Source organism: Nomascus leucogenys, chromosome 23 (assembly GCF_006542625.1).
Source record: "Nomascus leucogenys isolate Asia chromosome 23, Asia_NLE_v1, whole genome shotgun sequence".
In the NCBI taxonomy this organism is placed as follows: Eukaryota; Metazoa; Chordata; class Mammalia; order Primates; family Hylobatidae; genus Nomascus; species Nomascus leucogenys.
This window is the reverse complement of record NC_044403.1, coordinates 26,098,799-26,122,908: the sequence shown is the minus strand read 5'-3', so window position 1 is coordinate 26,122,908 and position 24,110 is coordinate 26,098,799. Positions and strand designations below refer to the sequence as shown.

The window sequence follows — 24,110 nt, the reverse complement described above, 5'->3', positions numbered from 1 at the left end:
GTCAGAGGTGGGGCTTCCTCCACTCCCCCACCCCACCCCTTCCACCATTAGGGACCCTCTTGCCTTGCTCTTGCTACTCTGCTCTGGGTGGTCATTGTGAAAAGCCCGCACCAACCATGGCAATGGCAGCCAGAGGAGGACACAGCCCGGCTCTGGGTCCCAGGAGGAAAGGCAATCCAGAAAGGCAGGGTCAGGGACTGGAGTCCTGTGGGGTGCCTTTTAAGCAAAGATTATCACCAGGCAGGCTAAACTTAGCAACTGGCTTTTAGCTAGAAGGGCAGGGGGCTGGTGTCAGGTTATGCTGGGCCAGCAAAGAGGCCCGGGATCCCCCTCCCATGCACCTGCTGATGGGCCAAGGCCACCCCACCCCACCCCCTTCCTTACAAGTGTTCAGCACCCTCCCATCCCACACAAACCTGGCCCTCTGCCCTCCTACCAGAAGAATGGATCCCCTGTGGGAAGGGGCAGGGGGCCTGTTCCCACCGTGTGCCCAAGACCTCTTTTCCCACTTTTTCCCTCTTCTTTACTCACCCTGCCCTCAATATCCCCCGGCGCAGCCAGTGAAAGGGAGTCCCTGGCTCCGGGCTCGCCTGCACGTCCCAGGGCGGGGAGGGACTTCCGCCCTCACGTTCCGCTCTTCGCCCCGGGCTGGATGGAATGAAAGGCACACTGTCTCTCACCCTAGGCAGCACAGCCCACAGGTTTCCAGGAGTGCCTTTGCGGGAGGCCTCTGGGCCCCCACCAGCCATCCTGTCCTCCGCCTGGGGCCCCAGCCCGGAGAGAGCCGCTGGTGCACACAGGGCCTGGATTGTCTGCCCTAATTATCAGGTCCAGGCTACAGGGCTGCAGGACATCGTGACCTTCCGTGCAGAAACCTCCCCCTGAAGCCGCCTCCCGAGCCTCCTTCCTCTCCAGGCCCCCACTGCCCAGTGCCCAGCCTAGGCCTTGGTCCCAGAGAGGCCAGGAGCCAGGAGATGGGGAGGGGGAAGTGGGGGCTGGGAAGGGACCACGGGCCCCGGCCCGAGGCCCATGGGCCCCTCCTAGGCCTTTGCCTGAGCAGTCCCGTGTCACTACCGCAGAGCCTCGAGGAGAAGTTCCCCAACTTTCCCGCCTCTCAGCCTTTGAAAGAAAGAAAGGGGAGGGGGCAGGCCGCGTGCAGCCGCGAGCCGTGCTTGGCTCCGGCTCCAATTCCCCATCTCAGTCGCTCCCAAAGTCCTCCTGTTTCATCCGTGCGTGTAAGGGCCCCCGTCATTGACTCCCTAGTCTCCTGCTGCCTACAGTCCAGTCCTGGGAACCAGCACCGATCACCTCCCATCGAGCCAATCTCAGTCCCTTCCCCCCTCCGTCGAGGCCCACACGCTCGGTGCGTGCCCAGTTGAACGACGCGGCTGCGGAAAAAAAAAAAAAAAAAAGCGGGGAGAAAGTGGGGCCCGGCTACTAGCGGTTTTACGGGCGCACGTAGCTCAGGCCTCAAGGCCTTGGGCTGGGACTGGCTGAGCCCGGCGGGAGGCGGGGTTCGAGTCACCGCCTGCCGCCGCGCCCCCGGTTTCTATAAATTGAGCCCGCAGCCTCCGCCTTCGCTCTCTGCTCCTCCTGTTCGACAGTCAGCCGCATCTTCTTTTGCATCGCCAGGTGAAGACGGGCGGCGAGGAACCCGGGAGGCTAGGGACGGCCTGAAGGCGGCAGGGGCCGGCGCGGGTCGGACGTGTTCGCGCCTCTGCGGGGTGGGCCCGGGCGGCCTCCGCATTGCAGGGGCGGGCGGAGGACGTGATGCGGCGCGGGCTGGGCATGGAGGCCTGGTGGGGGGGGAGGGGGAGGCGTGGGTGGCGGCCGGGGCCACTAGGCGCTCACTGTTCTGTCCCTCCGCGCAGCCGAGCCACATCGCTGAGACACCATGGGGAAGGTGAAGGTCGGAGTCAACGGGTGAGTTCGCGGGTGGCTGGGGGGCCCTGGGCTGCGACCGCCCCCGAACTGCGTCTACGAGCCTTGCGGGCTCCGGGTCTTTGCAGTCGTATGGGGGCAGGGTAGCTGTGCCCTGCAAGGAGAGCTCAAGGTCAGCGCTCGGACCTGGCGGAGCCCCGCACCCAGGCTGTGGCGCCCTGTGCACCTCCGCCCTCGCGGCGCCATCTGCCCGGAGCCTCCTTCCCCTAGTCCCCAGGAACAGGAGGTCCCTACTCCCGCCCGAGATCCCGACCCGGACCCCTAGCTGGGGACGCTTTCTTTCCTTTCGCGCTCTGCGGGGTCACGTGTCGCAGAGAAGCCCCTCCCCCATGGCCTCCGGCACCGCAGGCCCCGGGATGCTAGTGCGCAGCGGGTGCATCCCTGTCCGGATGCTGCGCCTGCGGTAGAGCGGCCGCCATGTTGCAACCGGGAAGGAAATGAATGGGCCGCCGTTAGGAAACCCTGCCGGTGACTAACCCTGCGCTCCGGCCTCGATGGGTGGAGTCGCGTGTGGCGGGGAAGTCAGGTGGAGCGAGGCTAGCTGGCCCCTGAGCCGCAAGCCCGATTTCTCCTCCGGGTGATGCTTTTCCTAGATTATTCACTGGTAAATCAAAGAAGTGGGTTTATGGAGGTCCTCCTGTGTCCCCTCCCCCCAGAGGTGTGGTGGCTGTGGCTTGGTGCCAAGCTGGGGGAAGCTGAGTCATGGGTAGTTGGAAAAGGACATTTCCACGGCAAAATGGCCCCTCTGGCGGTGGCCCCTGACTGCAGCGCCGGCTCACCTCATGGCCCCGCTCTTCCCCTGCCAGCCTAGCGTTGACCCGACCCCAAAGGCCAGGCTGTAAATGTCACCGGGAGGATTGGGTGTCTGGGAGCCTCGGGAAACCTGCCCTTATCCCCATTCCGTCTTCCAGAAACCAGATCTCCCACCGCACTCTGGTCTGAGGTTAAATATAGCTGCTGACCTTTCTGTAGCTGGGGGGCCTGGGCTTGAGCTCTCTCCCATTCCTTCTCCCCACACACATGCACATACCTGTGCTCCCACTTCTGATTTCTGGAAAAGAGCTAGGAAGGACAGGAAATTTGGCAAATCAAAGCCCTGGGACTAGGGGGTTAAAATACCCCGCCCCAATCTCTGTCCCTTTTGTAGGAGGGACTTAGAAGAAGGGGTGGGCTTGCCCTGTCCAATTAATTTCTGACCTTTACTCCTGCCCTTTGAGTTTGATGATGCTGAGTGTTACAAGTCTTTTCTCCCTAAAGGGTGCAGCTTGAAGCTGAGCTAGGCAGCAGCAAGCATTCCTGGGGTGGCAAAGTGGGGTGGTGAATACCATGTGCAAAGCTTGTGCCCAGACTGTGGGTGGCAGTGCCCCACATGGCCGCTTCTCCTGGAAGGGCTTCCTATGACGGGGTGTTGGGCAGCAGTGGAGCCTTCAGTTGCAGCCATGCCCGTAAAGCCAGGCCAGCCTGGCAGGGAAGCTCAAGGGAGATAAAATTCAACCTCTTGGGCCCTCCTGGGGGTAAGGAGATGCTGCATTCGCCCTCTTAATGGGGAGGTGGCCTAGGGCTGCTCACATATTCTGGAGAAGCCTTCCCTCCTCATGCCTTCTTGCCTCTTGTCTCTTAGATTTGGTCGTATTGGGCGCCTGGTCACCAGGGCTGCTTTTAACTCTGGTAAAGTGGATATTGTTGCCATCAATGATCCCTTCATTGACCTCAACTACATGGTGAGTGCTGCCCCAAAGCTGGTGTAGGAGGAGCCACCTGGCTGATGGGCAGCCCCTTCATACCCTCGCGTATTCCCCCAGGTTTACATGTTCCAATATGATTCCACCCATGGCAAATTCCATGGCACCGTCAAGGCTGAGAACGGGAAGCTTGTCATCAATGGAAATCCCATCACCATCTTCCAGGAGTGAGTGGAAGACAGAATGGAAGAAATGTGCTTTGGGGAGGCAACTAGGATGGTGTGGCCCCCTTGGGTATATGGTAACCTAGCATCCCTCAATATGGTCCTGTCCCCGTCTCCCCCCACCCCCATAGGCGAGATCCCTCCAAAATCAAGTGGGGCGATGCTGGCGCTGAGTACGTTGTGGAGTCCACTGGCGTCTTCACCACCATGGAGAAGGCTGGGGTGAGTGCAGAAGGGCCCACGGTAGGGGAAGCTGACTCAGCCCTGCAAAGGCAGAACCCGGGTTTATAACTGTCTACTTCTCTGCTGTAGGCTCATTTGCAGGGGGGAGCCAAAAGGGTCATCATCTCTGCGCCCTCTGCTGACGCCCCCATGTTCGTCATGGGTGTGAACCACGAGAAGTACGACAACAGCCTGAAGATCGTCAGGTGAGGAAGGCGGGGCCGGTGGAGCAGCAGCCAGCCTGGCACCCTATGGACGTGCTCCCCTGACTTGGTCCCCGCTCCCTCTTTGTTTGCAGCAATGCCTCCTGCACCACCAACTGCTTAGCACCCCTGGCCAAGGTCATCCATGACAACTTTGGTATCGTGGAAGGACTCATGGTATGAGAGCTGGGGAATGGGACTGAGGCTCCTCCTCCCCGCCGGGGCTGCATGCAACCCTGGGGGTTGGGGGTTCTGGAGACTGGCTTTCCCATAATTTCCTTTCAAGGTGGGGAGGGAGGTAGAGGGGTGATGTGGGGAGCACTCTGCAGGGCCTCACTCCCTCCTTTTGCAGACCACGGTCCACGCCATCACTGCCACCCAGAAGACAGTGGATGGCCCCTCCGGGAAACTGTGGCGTGATGGCCGCGGGGCTCTCCAGAACATCATCCCTGCCTCTACTGGCGCTGCCAAGGCTGTGGGCAAGGTCATCCCTGAGCTGAACGGGAAGCTCACTGGCATGGCCTTCCGTGTCCCCACTGCCAACGTGTCAGTGGTGGACCTGACCTGTCGTCTAGAAAAACCTGCCAAATATGATGACATCAAGAAGGTGGTGAAGCAGGCGTCAGAGGGCCCCCTCAAGGGCATCTTGGGCTACACTGAGCACCAGGTGGTCTCTTCTGACTTCAACAGCGACACCCACTCCTCCACCTTCGACGCTGGGGCTGGCATTGCCCTCAACGACCACTTTGTCAAGCTCATTTCCTGGTATGTGGCTGGGGCCAGAGACGGGCTCTTAAAAAGTGGTGCAGGGTCTGGCGCCCTCTGGTGGCTGGCTCAGAAAAAGGGCCTAACAACTCTTCATCTTCTAGGTATGACAACGAATTTGGCTATAGCAACAGGGTGGTGGACCTCATGTCCCACATGGCCTCCAAGGAGTAAGACCCCTGGACCACCAGCCCCAGCAAGAGCACAAGACGAAGAGAGAGACCCTCACTGCTGGGGAGTCCCTGCTGCACTCAGTCCCCCACCACACTGAATTTCCCCTCCTCACAGTTTCCATGTAGACCCCTTGAAGAGGGGAGGGGCCTAGGGAGCCCCACCTTGTCATGTACCATCAATAAAGTACCCTGTGCCCAGCCAGTTACTTGTCCTGTCGAATCCTAGGGTCTGGGGCAGAGGGGAGGGAAGCTGGGCTTGTGTCAAGGTGAGACATTCTTGGTGGGAGGGACCTGGTATGTTCTCAGATTTTTGAGGGTAGGGCCTCCAAACAGCCTTGCTTACTTTGAGAACCATTTGCTTCCTGCTCAGACGTCTGAGTGCTACAGGAAGCTGGCACCACCACTTCAGAGAAGGCCTTTTCCTCTCCTTGCTCCTAGTCCTAGACTATCTGCTGTTGGCCAAACATGGAAGAAGCTATTCTGTGGGCAGCCCCAGGGAGGCTGACAGGTGGAGCAAGTCAGTTCGCACGGGGCTCTGATGATGACGGGTTAGTGGAGCTCAGCTGCAGTGGGCAATTCCGGCTCCACAGCTGTGAGGTCTTGAGCAAATGCTCTATTGCTCTATTGCTTTCTGTGCCCTCGTGTCTTATCTGAGGACGTCATTGTGGCCAGCCCCTAAGGTCTTCAGCAGGATTCATCTAGGTAAACCAAGAACCTAAAACCATGCGCAAGGCAGTAAAGACTATATAATTTTTAAAAATTGGTAAAAGTTAATGCCCACCTCACATAGTTTTGAGGAAGATGAACTCAGATGTGTCAGGGTGACTTATTCCATCATCGTCCTTAGGGGAGCTTAGGTAGGGGCGAGGCGTGTGGCTGGGACTTAGGTCCAGACCCATCATCATCCTTAGGGGAGCTTGGGTCGGGGCAAGGCGTGTGGCTGGGACCTAGGTCCGGACCCCTGGCTCTGCCACTGAAAGGCTCACCTGCTTTGGGCAGTTGGTCCTGGGCCTCACTTTGCACGTGCACTTAACTAGTGGAGACAAGTACATACCTCGGTAGAGCATGCACACCTGTAACCTCAGCACTTTGGGAAGCCAAGGTGGGTGGATCACCTGAGGTCAGGAGTTTGAGACCAGCCTGGCCAACATGGTGAAACCCCATCTCTACTAAAAATACAAAAATTAGCCGGGTGTGATGGCACACGCCTATAGTCCCAGCTACAGGCGTGCTGAAGCAGGAGAATCGCTTTAACCCCAGAGGCAGAGGCTGCAGTGAGCTGAGACCACGCCACTGCACTCCAGCCTGGGCAACAGAGTATGAGACTCCATCTCAAAAAAAAAAAAAAAAAGTACCTACCTCAGAGTTCAAACTAGTGAATATTAGGAAGTGCTTGAGACAGTGACACCAACATGCACAATAAATACTCGCCAGTTTCATTATTATTAAAGAATCCATTTGAACGTCAGCTCAACACAGCCTCCTATACCGAGGCATCGTGAATCGCATCTCCCCAGTTTCTCCAGGCTTTTCCAAGAATCAGGGACGCTGTAGCCTGTTGGTCTCAGTGTATGACAGACACGGAGGAGGCACATCTTTAGCTGATACTTAAACAGAGACCCTGAGCGCACGTACACCCGCGCACACATGCACGGAGCTTCACCTTCTCGGTCATTCTGCAGTGACCAGGAGAGCAAGCGTTCCCACCTCCCTTCAAAACACTGTGCCCATCCCGGGCACTAAGGCCTCTTTAAAGCACGGCACCCCCACGAGGGAGGGCCACAGCCACATAACACTCCACCTGGCAGGTGGACAGCGTGAGCATGTGGACCACAGCAGGGACAAGGTGCCCCGGCCAGCCCCAACGCCCTCCGCCACTTACAGGGACGGAAGCCCTCTCCAACTGCGTGTGCTGCAGAGGCCATGCATAGCCTCCAGCTGCATTCTATTCCACTCCAGTGCCTGGGCCAGTTAGCACCAGTGTGGAAGACAGTGAGCTGGCTCCGGACAACAGGGCTGGAGGAAAGGCCCCACATTCACATTCCTGATATGTGGACAAGGTGAGGGCCGCTATCGCTCTGGCAGCATTTTAAAGATGGGGAAGTAGCAGACACCCACGCATGAAGGCAGGACAGCCCCAACTGTGGTGGAAATGGCCTCAGAATGGTAGGGCCAAGCCTAGCTCCAGACACCCCAGAGCCCTGGAGAAGCCAAGACCGAGGGAGAAAGCCCGAGGGAGGAGCACCCCAGTCCCCAGGGGGCTAGCCTGGTGCAGAGCTGCAGCTGATGTTCCCCTCTGTGCAGCCCCACCCTCTGCCTCGCTGAGTTCCAGCTTCGAGGGCCTCGGGTGCAAGGGGGAGGCAGGTCTCTATCTCATGGAGCTATCAGATGCGACATCGCGATCGGAGTCCTCAGCCTCGCTTGGCGGCGGCGGCGGGTCGCTAAGCGGGACCGCAGTGAAAGCAGGAGACTTTCTAGAAAAAAACACCAGTTGTCAACCTTGGGGCGGGCAGGAATCCTGAAGACGGCACTCCTCTTCCTGTTGCCTCATCCTCTGGCAGCAGGTGAGATCTATCGGAAGGGAGGGCGGGGCCGCGGGATGGCGAGGGAGCGAGCCGCAGGGACTGAACTCTCTCCAACCCCACCCTGACAGGGAAATGGGCCCCGCCTGTGTCTTGGGAACTCAGAGGCTGAGGTCAGGCACGATGGCTCACGCCTGTAATTCCAGCACTTTGGGAGGCCGAGGCGGGTGGATCACGACGTCAGGAGTTCAAGGCAAGCCTGGCCAACATGGTGAAACCCCATCTCTACTAAAAATGCAAAAATTAGCCAGGTGTAGTGGCAGGCGCCTGTAATCCCAGCTACTCGGGAGGCTGAGGCAAGATAATTGCTTGAACCCAGGAGGCGGAGGTTGTAGTGAGCCAAAAAAAAAAAAAGAAATAGCTGAAGTCACAGTAGGAGAGAAGCTGCTGAGCCTCCAGCACCCTGGCTCTCGGGCCTTGACTTTATGTCTATCTGCAGTATTTTTGTGATTTTTAAAAATTCACTTTCTTGTTGCGGTGTAACTTACACAGAGTCAAATGCACAAATCATGGCCCTGACTTTAGATAAAAATCTGCCCCCACAACCCTTCTGTTCCTTGCCAGTTTTTAAACTGCCTCTAACCAGGGGAACCACCAGAGCTGGTGGCCTTGGGAGGTTTTAGCCCTCCCACCATGAATGGACATAGCGTCATCCAACTGCCAAGGGAGAGAGCTGTGGGTCTGGGCCAGCCACACCAGGTAACTCCCAAAGGGCAGCCCCACAGCAAGATGTGACCCAGTCATTTCCTGAGGGTCTTTGGGGCTGTGTCCCCCCCGGAAGGCCCCATGCCCAGGGGAGGCGCCTACCGGTCTCCAGACTGGGTGATGAGCCGGCGGCAGGTCTCCATCTGCACGTCCAGGCCGCGCTTCATGCTGCACATCTCCATGTACTCGTGCAGGTGCCGGTTCATGTCGTTCTTGGCCGTGGCCAACTCCAGCTGTGGTGGGGCAGGCAGGGCCATCGGGGTTAACAGGTGGGGTTCACAGCGCCTCTGTTGCCCCCGCCAGGAGGCTAACACGCCAAGAGCAGTGGCTGGGCCGGGGGCCCAGGCAGCCATTACTGAAGGCTCAGATCTTAAAATAAATCAGACCAAGGCAGAAGGCACCGAATACACTATCATTTCCTCTGGTTTTCCTGGAAATCTTTGCCTATGGAGGAATGCAAACGTACTGCTGCAGGCTGTGTTCTTTTAAGACTGGTAAGAGTGGTGAGGAAAGTCAGTGTGGGTGGGATGGATCAGATCCACAGGCTCCCAGGGCCACACAGGTTCCCGTGGGGCCCGGCTCACCCCTCATCCCCTGTACTGCGCTGGTCCTGGGCTGTCCCCTCACTGCACTGTGAGCTCCTGTAAGGGTTAGCGACAGGTCTTCCTCATCCTGGCAGACCCAGACCTCGAAGGGAATTAACTCTCTCTGTGACGTGCCGATGAGACCCGTGGCACACAAGCCTGGCTCACTGCTGAAAGGGGCCCGATCCTCTTACCATTCTCTCCTTATCACTTTATTTTCTCACCTAAAAGCCATTTTCAGACACTAAAAGGAAGACTCCCATACTGGAGGTGCCATTGATTCTGAGACGTGTCCTGACTTCAGAAATGTCACACGTGGAAAATATGAGGCTCAGAATCAAAGAAATCCGGTCTCCCTCCCAGGGCCCATTCTGCAGCCCACACTCTGAGGCAGGCAGAGAGGCAGGACCCAGGCAGCACAAACTCAGTGCCAAGGACAGTCGACTGCCTCTCTTTGTTTTGGGTACAAAGGGCAGGGGCCACACAAGGGGAGGCAAAATGAAACTGCCTGGAGATGACGTTCGTGACTGCCTGAGTGAAGAGAACAGGGAGGATACCAGCTGTGATAATGTGGATTGGACAGAGAGGGTGGGAACTTAGAGAAAGAAGAAAACAGATTACAGGGCCAGACAGAGATGGTCAGGACAGTGACATTTGGGGTGAGATGGTGGCTGGCTGGGTGAGAAGCCCTAGTGGGGACAGCTTCACTGGCAGGCTTGGCTCCACAGCTGGGGCCCCACAGTAGTGGGAGGAGCAGGACACGGTGACTGTTCAGGGGGAAAATACAGTGCCACCAGCCCTTGTTCAGATCAGCTGCCTACATCCCAATTTCTCCACCTTGGAAGAACTGGAGTGCAGGGAGCTGGGTTCTGGAACCATCACTCAGGGAGACTGGGAAGAAGGAAATGAACCAAATATATTCTACTGAAATACAAGGCTAGTACTGCCACCAGTAGTCTCTGCATATGTCTATGTCCCCACTTAATTCACAAATTTGCAGCAGGAACAAGGTCAGGAAGTGAACGTGCATGTCAGGAGATGTCCTTGACAAGCTACCTTGGAAACTGCAGGCTCGCTGTGTGAACAGACTTGGGGGTGAGACAGGAGGACACGGAGAGAGGTGAGGAGCAGTGGGGAAGAACTGCCTCCCGCCCACCACTCTGGGCCTTGCTCCATCTTAGTGACCCTGAGAGATCAAAGGTCACAAAGATAAAGGCACCTTGAGTACTCCTGAGGTCAGCAAGTCCTCCTAACGGTTCCCCTAATGCAGAAGTCCCCAAACCCCAGGAGACGGAGCAGTACCTGTCTGTGGCCTGTCAGGAACCAGGCCGAATAGCAGGAGGTGAGCAGTGGGCCAGTGAGTGAAGCTTCACCTGTATTTACAGCTGCTCCCCATCACTGGCTTTATGGCCTGAGCTCCGCCTCCTGTCAGATCCGCGGCGGCATTAGATTCTCATAGGAGCGTGAACCCTATGTGAACTGCGCATGCGAGGGATCTAGGCTGCGTGCTCCTTATGAGATTCTAATGTCTGATGATCTGTCACTGTCTCCCATCACCCCCGTCTAGTTGAGGAAAACAAGTTCAGGGCTCCCACTGATTCTACTTTATGGTGAGTTGTATAATTATTTCATTATATATTACAATGTAATAATAATAGAAATAAAGTGCACAGGCCAGGCGCGGTGGCTCATGCCTGTAATCCCAGCACTTCGGGAGGCCGAGGCGGTGGATCACCTGAGGTCGGGAGTTCGAGACCAGCTTGACCAACATGGAGAAACCCCGTCTCTACTAAAAATACAAAATTAGCCAGGAGTGGTGGCGCATGCCTGTAATCCCAGCTACTTGGGAGGCTGAGGCAGGAGAATTGCTTGAGCCCAGGAGGCAGAGGGTGCAGTGAGCCAAGATTGCGCCATTGCACTCCAGCCTGGGCAGCAAGAGCGAAACTCTGTCTCAAAAAAAAAATAATAATTTTTAAAAATAGTAATAAAGTGCACAATAAATGCAACGTGCTTGAATCATCCCAAAATCATTCCCCCTGGGTCAGTGGAAAAACTGTCTTCCACAAAACCAGTCCCTGGTACCACAAAGGTTGGGGACTGCTGCCTAAAGTCATTGTACTGGGAGAGAGGAGGAGTCAGATGATTTGAAAATATCTCTATTTTTCTTTGAGATGGAGTCTCGCTCTGTCGCCCAGGCTGTGGTGCAGTGGCATGATCTCAGCTTACTGCAGCCTCCACCTCCCAGATTCCAGCAATTCTCCTGCCTCAGCCTCCCAAGTAGCTGGGGTTACAGGTGCCCACCACAATGCCTGGCTACATTTTGTATTTTTAGTAGAGATGGGGTTTCACATGTTGGTGGCCAGGCTGGTCTCAAACTCCTGATCTCAAGTGATCTGTCCACGTTGGCCTCCCAAAGTGCTGGGATTACAGGCGAGAGCCACCACGCCCGGCCAAAAATAGCTTAAAAGGCATGATTCCATTTAAGATATTATTTTCGTTCTTTCAGATCATGTTTTACACTGGGCACTTGAGGTCCAGGGAAGGCTAGGGAGAGATGGCAGCCCGAGGTCTCTTCTTCACAAAGATGGCCGCACAAAGGCCCCTACTTGGTTAAAGGCACGGTGAAAACACAGACCTTAAATCTACCATCCAAAAGAGGGAGGCATAGGCCGGGCGCGGTGGCTCACGCTTGTAATCCCAGCACTTTGGGAGGCCGAGGCGGGCGGATCACGAGGTCAGGAGATCGAGACCACGGTGAAACCCCGTCTCTACTAAAAATACAAAAAATTAGCCGGGCGTGGTGGTGGGCGCCTGTAGTCCCAGCTACTCGGAGAGGCTGAGGCAGGAGAATGGCGTGAACCCGGGAGGCGGAGCTTGCAGTGAGCCGAGATTGCGCCACTGCACTCCAGCCTAGGTGACAGAGCAAGACTCCGTCTCAAAAAAAAAAAAAAAAAAAAAAAAAAAAAAAAAAAAAACAAAAGAGGGAGGCAAGAATCAGGTCAGGCAGGAGGAGGAAAGAGCGAGCCGCAGTAGACAGGAGGGTGGGGAGGACTGGTTTCCCTTGCCATGTCTTTAGCTAGCAGCACAAATCCAGAAAACCTCATCTACCTGGCCAAGAAAACCAGGTTTGACGCAGGAGCAGGCAGGACAATTTGATGTGTGTTGGGAGAATGAGTATATAGGAAAATAATTTCTCGACTTCCTTCTCAAATACCTCCAATGTGAGAGCAATAAGAATAAAGTCAAGGCCGGGCGCGGTGGCTCACGCCTGTAATCCCAGCACTTTGGGAGGCCGAGGCAGGTGGATCACGAGGTCAGGAGATCGAGGCCATCCTGGCTAACATGGTGAAACCCTGTCTCTACTAAAAAATACAAAAAATCAGCCGGGTGTGGTGGCGGTCGCCTGTAGCCCCAGCTAGTTGGGAGGCTGAGGCAGGAGAATGGCGTGAACCCGGGAGGCGGAGCTTGCAGTGAGCCAAGATCGCGCCACTGCACTCCCACCTAGGCAACAGAGCAAGACTCCGTCTCAAAAAAAAAAAAAAAGAATAAAGTCACTCTCTCCTTATCCACTGGTTTCACTTTCCACAGCTTCAGGTACCCAAGGTGAACCTTGATCTGAAAATATTAAATGGAAGATTCCAGAAACAAACACAAACAATTCCTAAGTTTTAAATTGCACGCTGTTCTGAGTGGCCTGATAAAATCTCACTCTATCGGCCGGGCGTGGTGCCTCACGCCTGTAATCCCAGCACTTTGGGAAGCCGAGGTGGGTGGATCATGAGGTCAGGAGATCAAGATCATCCTGGCTAACACGGTGAAACCCCGTCTCTACTAAAAAATACAAAAAAAATTAGCCGGGCGTGATGGCCGGTGCCTGTAGTCCCAGCTACTCAGGAGACTGAGGCAGGAGAATGGTGTGAACCCGGGAGGTGGAGCTTGCAGTGAGCCGAGTTCAAGCCACTGCACTCCAGCCTGGGCGACAGAGCAAGACTCCATCTTGGAAAAAAAAAAAAAAAAAATCTCACTCTATCCAGACCAGGACATGAACCCTCCCTCTGTCCCAAGGATCCACACTGTCTACACTGCCTGCCCATTAGTTACTTGGTAGCCATCTCAGTGATCAGATTGACTGTCGTGGTATCGCAGTGCCTGTGTTCAAGGAACCCTTATTTTTTTTTTTTTTTTTTTTTTTTTTGAGACGGAGTCTCGCTCTGTCGCCCAGGCTGGAGTGCAGTGGCGCAATCTCAGCTCACTGCAAGCTCCGCCTCCTGGGTTCACGCCATTCTCCTGCCTCAGCCTCTCCGAGTAGCTGGGACTACAGGCGCCCGCCACCACGCCCGGCTAATTTTTTGTATTTTTTAGTAGAGACGGGGTTTCAGCGTGGTCTTGATCTCCTGACCTTGTGATCCGCCCGCCTCGGCCTCCCAAAGTGCTGGGATTACAGGCGTGAGCCACCGCGCCCAGCCAGAACCCTTATTTTTACTTCATAATGGCCCCAAAGCACAAGAGTAGTGATGTTGGCAATTTGGATATGTGAAAGAGAAGCCAAAATATGCTCCCTTTAAGTGAAAAGGTAAAAGTTTTCAACTTAATAAGAAAAAGAATCCGATGCTGAGGTTGCTAAGCTCTACAGTAAGAATGAATCTTCTATCCGTGAAATTGTAAAGAAGGAAAAAGAAATTTGTGCCAGTTTTGCTTTCACACCTCGAATTGCAAAAGGTACTGCCACAGCGCATGCTAAGTGCTTAGTTAAGATAGAAAAAGCATTGAATGTATGGGTGGAAGACATGAACAGAAACACATTCCAGTTGACAGCAGCTGGACCCAAGCTATCAGGAGGTCAGTGCTATCTTTGGTTTCAGGCATCCACTGTGGGTCTTGGAACACATGCCCTGCAGATAAGGTGGGGACTACTGTATGAATCTCCCATGTGGGCTTGAAGAGAAGCTGAGAGTCAGAGAAGGCTCCATGCCTCTCCCCAAGTCAGAGCCATCTCACCAGGCCAGGAGAGCTCATGGGGGTCCCGTCCATCCCTCCTCCCACAGCAACAGCAACCTCCATTCTGTGGTTCCACAAATTCTTCTTTTTTTTGTTTGTTTTTTTGAGATGGAGTCTCGCTCTGTCGGCCAGCTGGAGTGCAGTGGCACGATCTCGGCTCACTGCAAGCTCCGCCTCCTGGGTTCATACCATTCTCCTGCCTCAGCCTCCCGAGTAGCTGGGGCTACAGGCGCCCGCCACCATATCCAGCTAATTTTTTTTGTATTTTTCGTAGAGATGGGGTTTCACCGTGTTAGCCAGGATGGTCTCGATCTCCTGACCTCGTGATCTTCCCGCCTCGGCCTCCCAAAGTGCTGGGATTACAGGCATGAGCCACCGTGCCCGGCCTCCACAAATCCTTCTTGCAGCTCCTAAAGCCTAGAGTTTGAGTTAAAGCACCAGCTCCACTTGCCTCTAGGTACCTCTAGAAGGTACTTCAAGGCTTGGGAAAAAGCATGGAGATTTCTCTGTTATCTCAAAGGCTGAGTGGAAGAAACAGGAAAGTCCCAGCCCATCTCTGAGTGCTATGGCACTGACAGTGTTAATAATAATAAAACAGTTCCCACTATGCTACACTTGCTATGAGCCAGACACTGCCCTAAGCTCTATATGTGCATTATTTCATCTGGTCTTCTAAACAACCCTATAGGTGAGGTATTATTAAATTCCTCATTTTACAAATAAAAAGGCCCGGCACAGTGGCTCATGCCTGTAATCCCAACACTTTGTGAGGCCGAGTTAGGAGGACTGCTTGAACCCAGAAGTTTGAGGCCAGCCTGGAAAACATAGTGACACTCTGTCTCTGTAAGAAATCAAAAAATTAGCCGGGCGTGGTAGCACACGCCTGTGGTCCCAGCTACTTGGGAGGCTGAGGTAGGAGGATTGCTTGGATCCAGAAGATCAAGGCTGCAGTGAGCCTGGAGTGACAGAGCAAGACCCTGTCTCAAAAAAAGAAAGAAGGAAAAAGAAACAGGTATAGGGCTGGACACATGGCTCATGTCTCTAATTCTAGTACTTTGGGAGGCCGAGGCAGGAGGATCACTTAAGCCCAAGAATTTAAGACCTGCCTGGGAAACACAGGGAGACCCCATATCTACAAAAAAATAAACATAAAAATTAGCTGGGTGTGGTGGCGCACACCTGTGGGCCCAGCTACTCAGAAGGCTGGGGTGGGAGGATCACTCCAGCCCAGGCAACAGAGTGAAACAGAGTGAGACCTTGTCTCAAAAAAGAAAGGACAGAAAGACAAGGGAGAGAGGGAGGGAGAGATAGAGGGGGAGAGAGAGAGAGAGGGGGAGAGAGAGAGAGGGAGAGAGAGAGAGAGAAAAAGGAAGGAAGGGAGGAAGAAAGGGAGGGAGGGAGGGAGGAAGAGAAGGAGGGAGAGAGGGGGAGAGGGAGAGAGGGGGAGAGAGAGAGAGAGAAAAAGGAAGGAAGAAAGGGAGGGAGGGAGGGGGGGCTCAGAGGGAACAAGTAACTTATTACAAGTTCAAGGTGGTTGTAAGTAACAGAGCTGAGATTTGAACCGACATCTGTCTGTTTCCAGAGCCTGAGGTCTTCAGAGCCCACCAGAAGGACTATAGCTGAGAGACCACTCCTCCTCCCAAGACCTTGGTCTCTGGGGTCCTGCAGGAGGGATGAGGCCACTGAGCCTGCAGCCCCACTCAAAACCCCCTGGGACACTGCGCCCCTGGCTTCCGCTCCTGCCCTTACCTCTATCTGGTCAATGGTCTCCTGATACTCCTTCTCCCGGGTTTTGAACAGGGATTCCGTATCTTTAATCACCTTCTCCAGGCTATCTTCCTGCTGCTGGAGTAGAAAGGGAAGCGGGGGAGGCCAGCCAAGGAGGGATGGGATGGGACGCATTCCAAAGGGCCAAGTCAGGGAGAGAGAGAGAGAGGAAGTTTGGTTAAAGAAACTGGAGAAAGAAAAGCAACAGGATAAAGGAAGAGGGGAGACGCAGGTAGAGGATGACAGCCACATGGGGGGACAGAGCGAGGAGAGGAGTGGGGGAGCGGGCATCAGGCTGGAGAGGCAGAGCCAGAGGGCCCTGAGGCCGGGAGCAGAGGTTACCTCTCCCTGGGCCTCTGCAGCTGCCATGGCATAGCCTGAGAAATCCTCCCAAAGCAGCAGGGTCTCCTCAGTCTCCTCCCAAGTCAGGCTGTCACAGTCGTCCTCAAAATCATACTCCCTCCTAGAGACAGGGAACCCGGGTGTCAGGGCGGGCGGGGCCTCGTCCTGGCGGGGGACTGGGGAGCTCCGGCCTCCTGGGCTGCTGTGGCGTCGGTGCTGCGGGAGCACGGCCTGCGGACTCACAGCTGGTTGAGCATGCGCTGCATCTCCTCGTTGATGCTGAGGGCTGTGCTCTCCTCCTCATCCCCATCGGGCTGGCGGGGCCCCTCACTCTCCGACAGGGAGGTGTCCTCCTCGACGGCAGCCTTGCGCTCCCGCTTCCGCCCCCCCATGGATGGGACCTTAATGGGAGACAAGTGCAGAGACTACAGAGACGAGGCCGGGTGCATGAGGAGAAAGGGCGGGAGCGGGAGGCCGGGCAGAGAGGGTGGGAATGGGGGAGAAGCATGAACCAGCAGGAAGGGTGGGGCAGACAGAGAGAAAAGTCACAGTTACAATGACAGGAACAGAAACATAGACAGTCACCAAGGGCCAGACACACAGACACACAGCGGGGGCCAGGGCTGCAGACTGAGAAGGCAGAACAAGAAGAAATGGAGAAAGAGAGCGGTCAGACAAGGGAGGAAGGGCTCGTTGGGGCCGCAGTCAGATGTGCATGATGGCTCAAGAGGAAATTGTTTTTCTAAAAAAGGTCTTTTTGATTAAATGACTCAACTAAAGAAAAAAAGCTTTAGGCTGCAAGGAGGATGAGGGTGCAATGTGTACAAAGGAGAACCTGAATCACATCCAGATCTGGAAAGCCGGGGGAGAAGGGAGAGAAAGAAATGCAGTCAAGAGAACAAGAGATAGAGAGAAAAAGGGGGAAGAGCAAGGAAAAGAGAAAGGGCAGAAAAAAATCCGTGCTCAAGAGCCCAGCGGACCCAAACTGAGGGCCAGGAGGCCTAGGCAGCTTAGAAACTGGGACTGGGACATTAATAAGCTTGCGTGAGATCAGACTAACCAGCTTCTTCTGTGGAGGAAGCAAGAGAGAAGATGAGAGGAAGAGAGGAGAGGAAGCAGACAGAGGAGAGAGAGGGGGAAGGGAGAGACGGCGTTAGAGACAGCTTCCACAATGCCCCTCCTGACGCTGCTCCTTACCCCCCAGCCTAGCCCCGTGAGGGCCCCAGGTGCCAGGTAAGGCTCCCCAAGCAGGAGGCAGGGCCTGCGTTCCAGGCCAGCCGCCAAGGAAGCATCCACCTGCCCCACCCACCCCTGAGAGCAGAGGGCAGCTCCGTCCTCACCTGGAACATCTGGATCATGTCCTCGCAGTTGCGCTGCTGAGCCACGTCGCAGAGCTTGGCGGTGATGTCGATGCGGCGGCAGATGTCCATATCCACCTTCATGGCTTTCTCCTGGATCTTGGTGTCCAGCTCCGACAGGTTCTGTCCAGGGAGCCCAGGGAATAGTGAGGAGGCGCCCAGTTCTCCAGACAAGGACGAATTAGGCCTGGCAAGGTCCTCATCCTTCCCACCACATTGCACCGGTGCCTCTTCTGTGGAGTCTCCCTGAGCTGAGTGCACCCCTCTTCCTGGGTAGTGGTGGCCTCCCCACAGCACTGTGTGAATATGCTGGGCATGGGGTGGCTCGGGCCACTGCTCCCTGGCCAAACGGAAGCCCTGGAGGGCATGGCCAGTGCCCGGGACATGCAGGGGCTCACTGGAACCATGAGTGGTCCTCATCCTCCTGGAACTTACATTCCCAGAGAGAAAGAGACTCCTGGGAGTCATAAGAGTGGAGAAAGGACTATAATAATCGCAACAGCTAACACTCTTCAGCTAACACTGCATGCCGGGCACTGTCCTGAGTACATGACCCCCTTCACAATCCTCCTGCTGAGTGCACGCATTTATTTCCCCACGCCAAAGGGGAGGCCTCAGAGGCTGAGGAATCGGCCCAGGGCCCCGGCGCCAGCTGCAGAGCCTCCACCCCAGAAGCTGCTCACTAACTGCTCTGCAACCCCAGGCCCTCAGAAGCTGCACCACCTCTGTGACGTAACACCAAGACTTTTGTTCCTTCTCTTTCTCTGGAGTTAGGGGTGGCTAGGGGAGAAAGGGAAGGAGAGCAAAGAGAAGGGGAAGAGCCGTGGACGGGAGGCCAACAGGCCAAAACTACAAGGGCCTGCTCTTCTGGCCTCAGAAGCCTCCCTTCAACCCTCGGGAAGCCTGGGGCTGCACTCACGTTACTCATGAGCCCCTTGAAGACCACCAGCTCAGCCTTCAGCTGTTCCACCTTCAGTGCCAGCTCCTCCTGGCAGGCATCAGCCTCCTGGGCTTCCTGCAGTTGGGAGAAACCCTGATGTTGGTGGCACTGCCAAGGTAGGAGGAAGATAAAGATGACAAGGAGGGACAGGGAGACGGCAGCAGGGTCATGGGCAGACAGGGGTACCCAGGGAAGCACCAGCAGCGAGTGGGGCGCCACCCTCACCTCCTGGAGCTCATTTACACGGTCTTGCAGCTGGATCCGCACCGTGTACTCCTCTTCCCACCTGACAGACATGGGAAGGGCGGACAGAGCTTAGGTACAGAGTCCTTCCCTGCCCCCATGGCTCCCTGTCCCCACCTCTCTGGCTCAGGCCTCAGACCCCAGTTCTGGTTCCCTGGATGGGGAGGAGCAGGGCACAGGAATGCCTGGCCAGCCAGCTGGTGACCAACTGCAGCTGTCACGTGGCTCTGTGCTTCCTGATGGGCGTCGAGCTCGCCAGCTGCCTTCCCGGAACCTCCGGGCTGCGCACCAGGAGGTCTGTTTGGGCAAGTGCTGAGGCTCCGGTCCTCCGTGGCGCCCATCCCCGCTCAGGCCCCAGCTCAGCCAGCTGTCTGGCTGGCCTCATTGCCCACCTCCTGCCCACACCAGACCACCAGGTCCACCCGGCCCAGTCTCCCACCTTCAGTCGCACAGATCCGGGCTCCCGCCTCCTGCCCGCACCAGAACAGAGCTCGTCGAGCCCGCTGCCCTGCCTCTTGTGGTATCATTTAACCCTGTAAAAGCATCTGCAGGACACATACTGTATCAACAGAGTGGGTCAAGAGCCTGGTAGGAGACACTCAAAGTCCTTCCCCACAAGCTCCAGAAACTGCCCACCCAGAGCCTCCTCTAAGTGAGTCACAGAGAGGTGACCAGACTGGCTCAGAGGCTGGAAGTCCCACAGCAGCATGACAGCAGTGGACACACGAGCCTGGGGTTACTAGCACTCAAACCCAGAGGGAAAGAGAAAGTAGAGTCTGTAAAGGGGCCCGGTGAGTACGGCAGATGAGAACTAGACACAGCCTCTTCCGGGACCCAGAATTCAGAGATTAAGACTGCAAGTGGGCCGGACGACACCCTGGGACACAGGGCAGGGTCCTAGGTAGGGCATGCTTCCCAGAACCAGCTTTGTCATGTCTCATCAGCCGTGGCAGGCGGTGCATATTCTATTCCATCACAGAGATGGAAGCCAGGGCAATGCGCTGCTTAGGATCCGCCCGGCGTTCCAGGGCCCTGCAGTCTAGCTGGCGTAGCAGCACATCTCAAATCCTGTTCCTGTGAGCTCATCACTTCTGTCAGCCTGAGAAGGGAGGGGAACTGCACCAAGAGAGAAACTTCAACATAAGAAAGTGGTTAGGAAGGGGCCAAGAAGACAGCAAGAAAATTAAAATCTGAGTGGGCAGCTTCTGAAGCCTTGGGTTAAGCCCTTTCTTCCCCTTCCCTCCATCTTCCTTCCTATGTCAGCCTCTGGGTCACAGCCATCTCCTCACTCACAGCCGCACTGCAGTATTCCTAATAATAACTCCTCCACATCACCTCGGCTGCCCCTCCCTGCTGGGCAGAGCAGGAGGAGGCAGCCAGCCCAGCCACCACCCTGCTGGCTCCCCACACAGTCCAGCTCCCAGCCTTCCTGGCTCCCAGCCCCCTTCCCTGTGTGTCCTATAGGTGCTTCTCCCCTCCCCCCTGACATTCTCATGCATACAGTCAGGCCACTAAGGGCCCTAGTTGCATCAGGTTATGTTTTCTTAGCTAAGACCCTTATCTTTTCTGGGTCTTGGTTTCTTCATCTACGATGTGAAGGCATGAACTGTGGTGCCCTCATGCCCCTGGAGCCCACGAGTCCCTGGAGGAAGACAGTAAGCCTGTCAAGGGCATGCTAACCCTGGACAAGATGTGTGAAAGAGGGCAGGAGGGGCTATCTGACAGTGAGCTCAACACAGCCTGGAAGAAAGTAAGGCAGTTATAGCTAAAGGTTAAGCTTAAGGAACTCTTACAGGGTAAAAAAATCTGCAAATGAATCATCTGGAAGCCCACTACAGTTCTATTTGTTCTTTAGCCAGACTTCACACAGACAGGTTCATTTTCACCTCCATTTCCATCTGGTCTCACTTACAAGGTTCCCTTAACATGGGCAGAATTTGAGAGCGATTTCCATGTGTTCTGCATGGACCAAACACCTCTCTTCCAAAAAACTGTATCCCTGGGTTGAAGAGAGAAAGCAGGGACCATTCCTATGTTGGGAAAACGGGGGCTCAAAAGAAGGTCACACACAAGGCAGGGGAGCTGAAAATAGACCCCAGGAGGCCTTTAGCTACCTCCCAGTTTAGCGCTCAAGCCATCCCAGGCCTTCCAGGCAGAAGACAGGAGTTGCTGTGTTGCTATAAAGAGACCAGAATGAGGGCAGGGGATCTGGGATGGAAGAAGAGTCACTGCCAGTATCACGTACCATCCAAGTCTAGCTACGGCTCTCTATACAGCAGCGTGCTGCAGAGCGATGAGCTAATCAGTCCCCAAGGAATAACTCTTTCCTGCCCTGGACAGCTGGACCAAGGACAAACGCTCCTTCAGTTTAAAAAAAAATGCTCCTGAGAACAGCAGTTGTTCCTGTGGTTATGGATGTATTCCAGAACTGTGCCTGTTCCACTGCTGAGCGTGTTAGTTAACTCCTGCAGGGGCAGAGCAGGCTGGTTCTGGGTGGCAGAATGATGACTTCAGGACAACTGAAACTCCCAAGGACATATAACATGGACCACAACTAAGGAAGCCAGCACGAGGACAGGACTCAAGCTCAGAAAGCCTGCTGATCAGGTCAGGAGTTTGAGACTGGCCTGGGCAACGCAAAAAAATAAAAAAATAGCCAGGCATGGACATGGTAGTGCATACCTGTAGTCCCAGCTACTCAAGAGGCTGAGGCAGGATGATTGCTTGAGCCCAGGAGGATGAGGCTGCAGTGAGCCATGATGACGCTACTGCACTCCAGCCTGGATGACAGAGCAAGGCCCTGTCTCAACATTTTAATTCAAGGGTTTGTAGTAAGGTATTCAATGCCACTTCTTGCCATCACTTTGCAATCATTGAAATGGGCATACTGAGCTCAGAAAGCAAATCTGATGCTTTCATGGGAGATGGAGCCACATTTGTGTTCTGGATGGGATCACTAGTGCAGGAGAACATTACATTTTCCTCTGAAGGCAAAATGCTTGTAGGTTTTGCCTCTTTACTTTGTATTTACTTCTAAAATTGCACTTGTTCACCTACCAGTGTTTACGAAATCCTGTATTTGGGATGCTTTTTCTATAATAAAATATTATCATTTGTGGAAAAAAAAAAAAAAAAGAAAGCCTGCTGATCTGTGATCTGGTAAAACTCCAGCAGGGTGGAGATCCCTGAAGGTCGCCCCCAGAGCCAGCCGTCATTTCCTAGAACATTCGGCCAATCCTCACCCAGTGCTGAATCTCCGCTACACTGGGCTGCATAGGTAGTTCCCAGGCCCGCCCACAAGGGGTCATAATAGCTGAGATGAGAGGGGAGGCCGCCAAACCAAAGCCTGTCAGTCACCCCCTTCCTCCTCAAGGCATGGGTTGGAGTCTGCAAGACACTACCTCTGCTCTCACTCCTGTCCTATCGGCTTGGTTATCAGCCATCTAAGGAATCCACTTGGTATACAGCCAGCACTCCTGGCATCACATTCCTTCCCCTTGCCCCTTGGGGCCGGGCTCCTCTCAGACAACCAAATCTTCATCCACAGAATGCACTGGGCCCGCCCCGCGGCCTCGCAGTCCTAGGGAGCGCCCATATCCCAGCTTCTCCCTGCTCAGTCCCCTGCTGGCTCTCCACTCTCCCTCCACCACTGGCGCTTTATACTGCCAAGATTCCCCTATCAGCCCTGCTCTCCACCCTCACCCTAGGGAACTCCCTTCACTCTTTCTTTTCCCGGTTTGTTGACCTACTCAAGCAATGGCTTGAGGTCCCGGAGCTTCTCCTATGAAACCACAGCAGGTACCTGGTTTCCATCAATATTCTTTGGGAAACCTTGGGCTGTGAAAGAATCACTCGTTGCAAGGTACAGCCCCTCCCTCACCACCGCCTTCCAATTTCATTCAATTTAGTCTCCCAAATTTACGCTATATCCTTGCCTCCTACTTTTGAAATTTATATCCCTAAACTGCCCCAGGGCTGAGACCGGTAGGGCTCAGACCCAGTCCCTTTCACACCACACAAAACCCGCAGTTATGCCTGGATGGCAGAGACAAGCTGGAAAAGTAGGAATCCCTCCGTGTTCTGCTCCCAGCTTCCTTCTTCCTGTCACGAGCGGGGCTTCTGCATTCTCTGCGGATTCTAGTCTCCCTGCATCCAATTCCTTCCAAGCTCCTCATTATACAGCACAAACTTTACTCTCATTCTTTTCACCCCTGAGTCTTCGGAACCCACACCGACTCCTGGCCCGTTGTGAGTGGCATGACACAGAGAGCCCTGTCCCTCTTTCCCAGTCCCTACCTCCGCTTGTACTCGTCCCGCTCCCGCTTCACTTTGGCCAGCACGTTGTAGAGAGCGCGGATCTCGGGCGTGATGGTGTCGATCTGGACGCCCACCCCATCCGGGTGCACCCACGACAAGCCAGGCCCTTGCACCAGAGTGGGCTCCAGTCCCGGCCCGAGCCGGCGGGCGTGCGAGAACGACCAGATGGTGCCGGGCATGAAGCGGGCCGACGAGGAATAGGCGGTGGAGGTGGAGGTGGAGGACGACGAGAGGCTGGGCGCGGAGGGCGCGAGGGGGCCGGCCGGGGAGCGCGCGGGCGAGCCAAGCACCCGCGCGGAAGGGCTGCAGACAGCGGCCGGCCGGGCGCCCAGCTGCAGCCCCAGGGGCCGGATGGGGCTGACGAAGCCGGTCTGCACTGCCTGGTCGCGACGACCCAGGCCCCGCCGGCCCTGCTTACCCTCCTCCAGCGCTTGCTGCAGCTGCTTCTCCAACAGCCGGTTCCGGCGCTCCAGCTCATGCACCTTGGCCAGGAAGCAGCGGAACCGGAGGTTCAGGGTCTTGAGCACGTTGATGTTGGAGCCCAGGTCATTGCGGAGGGCCATGGCGGCAGGCGGGGCCGGGCCCGGCCCGGGCGGTGAGTAGGCAGCAGGGCCGGCCGGCGAGAGAGGCGCCGGGGGCAAGTCTCCTCCCCCGGCGAAGTGGTCGCCTCCCAGTGAGTCCCCCAGCGGCCCGGCCAGGCCCTGCTGCTCCTGCTGTAAGAGGAAGAGGTTGGGGCCGAATAACGGATTCATGGCTGCGCCTTCTGCTGGGAGATGCAGACCGGTGCAGGAGTAGGGATGGAGGGCGAGCGAGAAGAGCCAATGCGGCGCCGGCGGGACAGGGCCGACCAATCAGGCGGCTCGGCAGCGGCAGAGGTCAGGGGGCGGGCCGAGAAGAAGCCAATGACAGGCTCCAATTGGAGGCCGGACCCTGGACCTTTCCGGGTCTGAGGCCGAGCCCGGGAATGAGGGGAGCCACCGCCTGGAATCCAGCCGGGGTGGCGTAAACCCCAGGACCTCCAGTACCCCGTGGGTTCTGGTGGCAAGCCCATCTCCCCTACACTA

The 24,110-nt window shown here is 55.8% G+C and overlaps 2 protein-coding genes across 14 annotated transcripts; one reads left to right on the top strand and one right to left on the bottom strand.

The window, feature by feature from the left end:
• The first annotated feature begins 1,536 nt into the window (after window positions 1–1,536).
• Window positions 1,537–5,412, top strand: GAPDH (glyceraldehyde-3-phosphate dehydrogenase). The gene is made up of 9 exons (XM_003273723.4): window positions 1,537–1,632; window positions 1,872–1,923; window positions 3,563–3,662; window positions 3,744–3,850; window positions 3,979–4,069; window positions 4,160–4,275; window positions 4,368–4,449; window positions 4,625–5,037; window positions 5,142–5,412. The coding sequence occupies exons 2-9, from the start codon at window positions 1,895–1,897 to the stop codon at window positions 5,209–5,211; spliced, it is 1,008 nt and encodes a 335-aa protein (XP_003273771.1). The 5' UTR covers window positions 1,537–1,632; window positions 1,872–1,894; the 3' UTR covers window positions 5,212–5,412.
• Window positions 5,413–6,625: 1,213 nt separating this feature from the next.
• Window positions 6,626–23,865, bottom strand: IFFO1 (intermediate filament family orphan 1). Of its 13 annotated transcripts, none has more exons than XM_030804918.1 (10): window positions 23,026–23,865; window positions 18,712–18,772; window positions 18,466–18,561; window positions 17,529–17,669; window positions 17,249–17,257; window positions 16,432–16,613; window positions 16,189–16,309; window positions 15,829–15,924; window positions 8,600–8,730; window positions 6,626–7,684 (listed from the first exon to the last, which is right to left on the bottom strand). In XM_030804918.1, exons 1-10 carry the CDS (start codon window positions 23,796–23,798, stop codon window positions 7,579–7,581), a joined length of 1,716 nt encoding a protein of 571 aa, XP_030660778.1. In that variant the 5' UTR covers window positions 23,799–23,865; the 3' UTR covers window positions 6,626–7,578. The 13 variants fall into 13 exon arrangements, with proteins under 13 accessions (XP_030660778.1, XP_030660770.1, XP_030660772.1 ...); XM_030804910.1 differs by having other exon boundaries at window positions 16,432–16,589; XM_030804912.1 differs by having other exon boundaries at window positions 15,829–15,921; window positions 16,432–16,589.
• Window positions 23,866–24,110: the final 245 nt, after the last annotated feature.

Excerpts from the sequence above, each read along its gene's own strand:
- IFFO1 (XM_030804905.1), bottom strand. The coding sequence starts at position 23,798 with ATGAATCCGTTATTCGGCCCCAACCTCTTCCTCTTACAGCAGGAGCAG. Across the intron at positions 18,773-23,025 it reads CGGGACGAGTACAAGCGGAG|GTGGGAAGAGGAGTACACGG; the intron begins GTAGGGACTGGG and ends CATGTCTGTCAG. Across the intron at positions 16,310-16,431 it reads CAGCGCATGCTCAACCAGCT|GAGGGAGTATGATTTTGAGG; the intron begins GTGAGTCCGCAG and ends CCCTGTCTCTAG.
- GAPDH (XM_003273723.4), top strand. The coding sequence starts at position 1,895 with ATGGGGAAGGTGAAGGTCGGAGTCAACGG. Across the intron at positions 3,851-3,978 it reads CCCATCACCATCTTCCAGGA|GCGAGATCCCTCCAAAATCA; the intron begins GTGAGTGGAAGA and ends CCACCCCCATAG. Across the intron at positions 5,038-5,141 it reads TTTGTCAAGCTCATTTCCTG|GTATGACAACGAATTTGGCT; the intron begins GTATGTGGCTGG and ends TTCATCTTCTAG.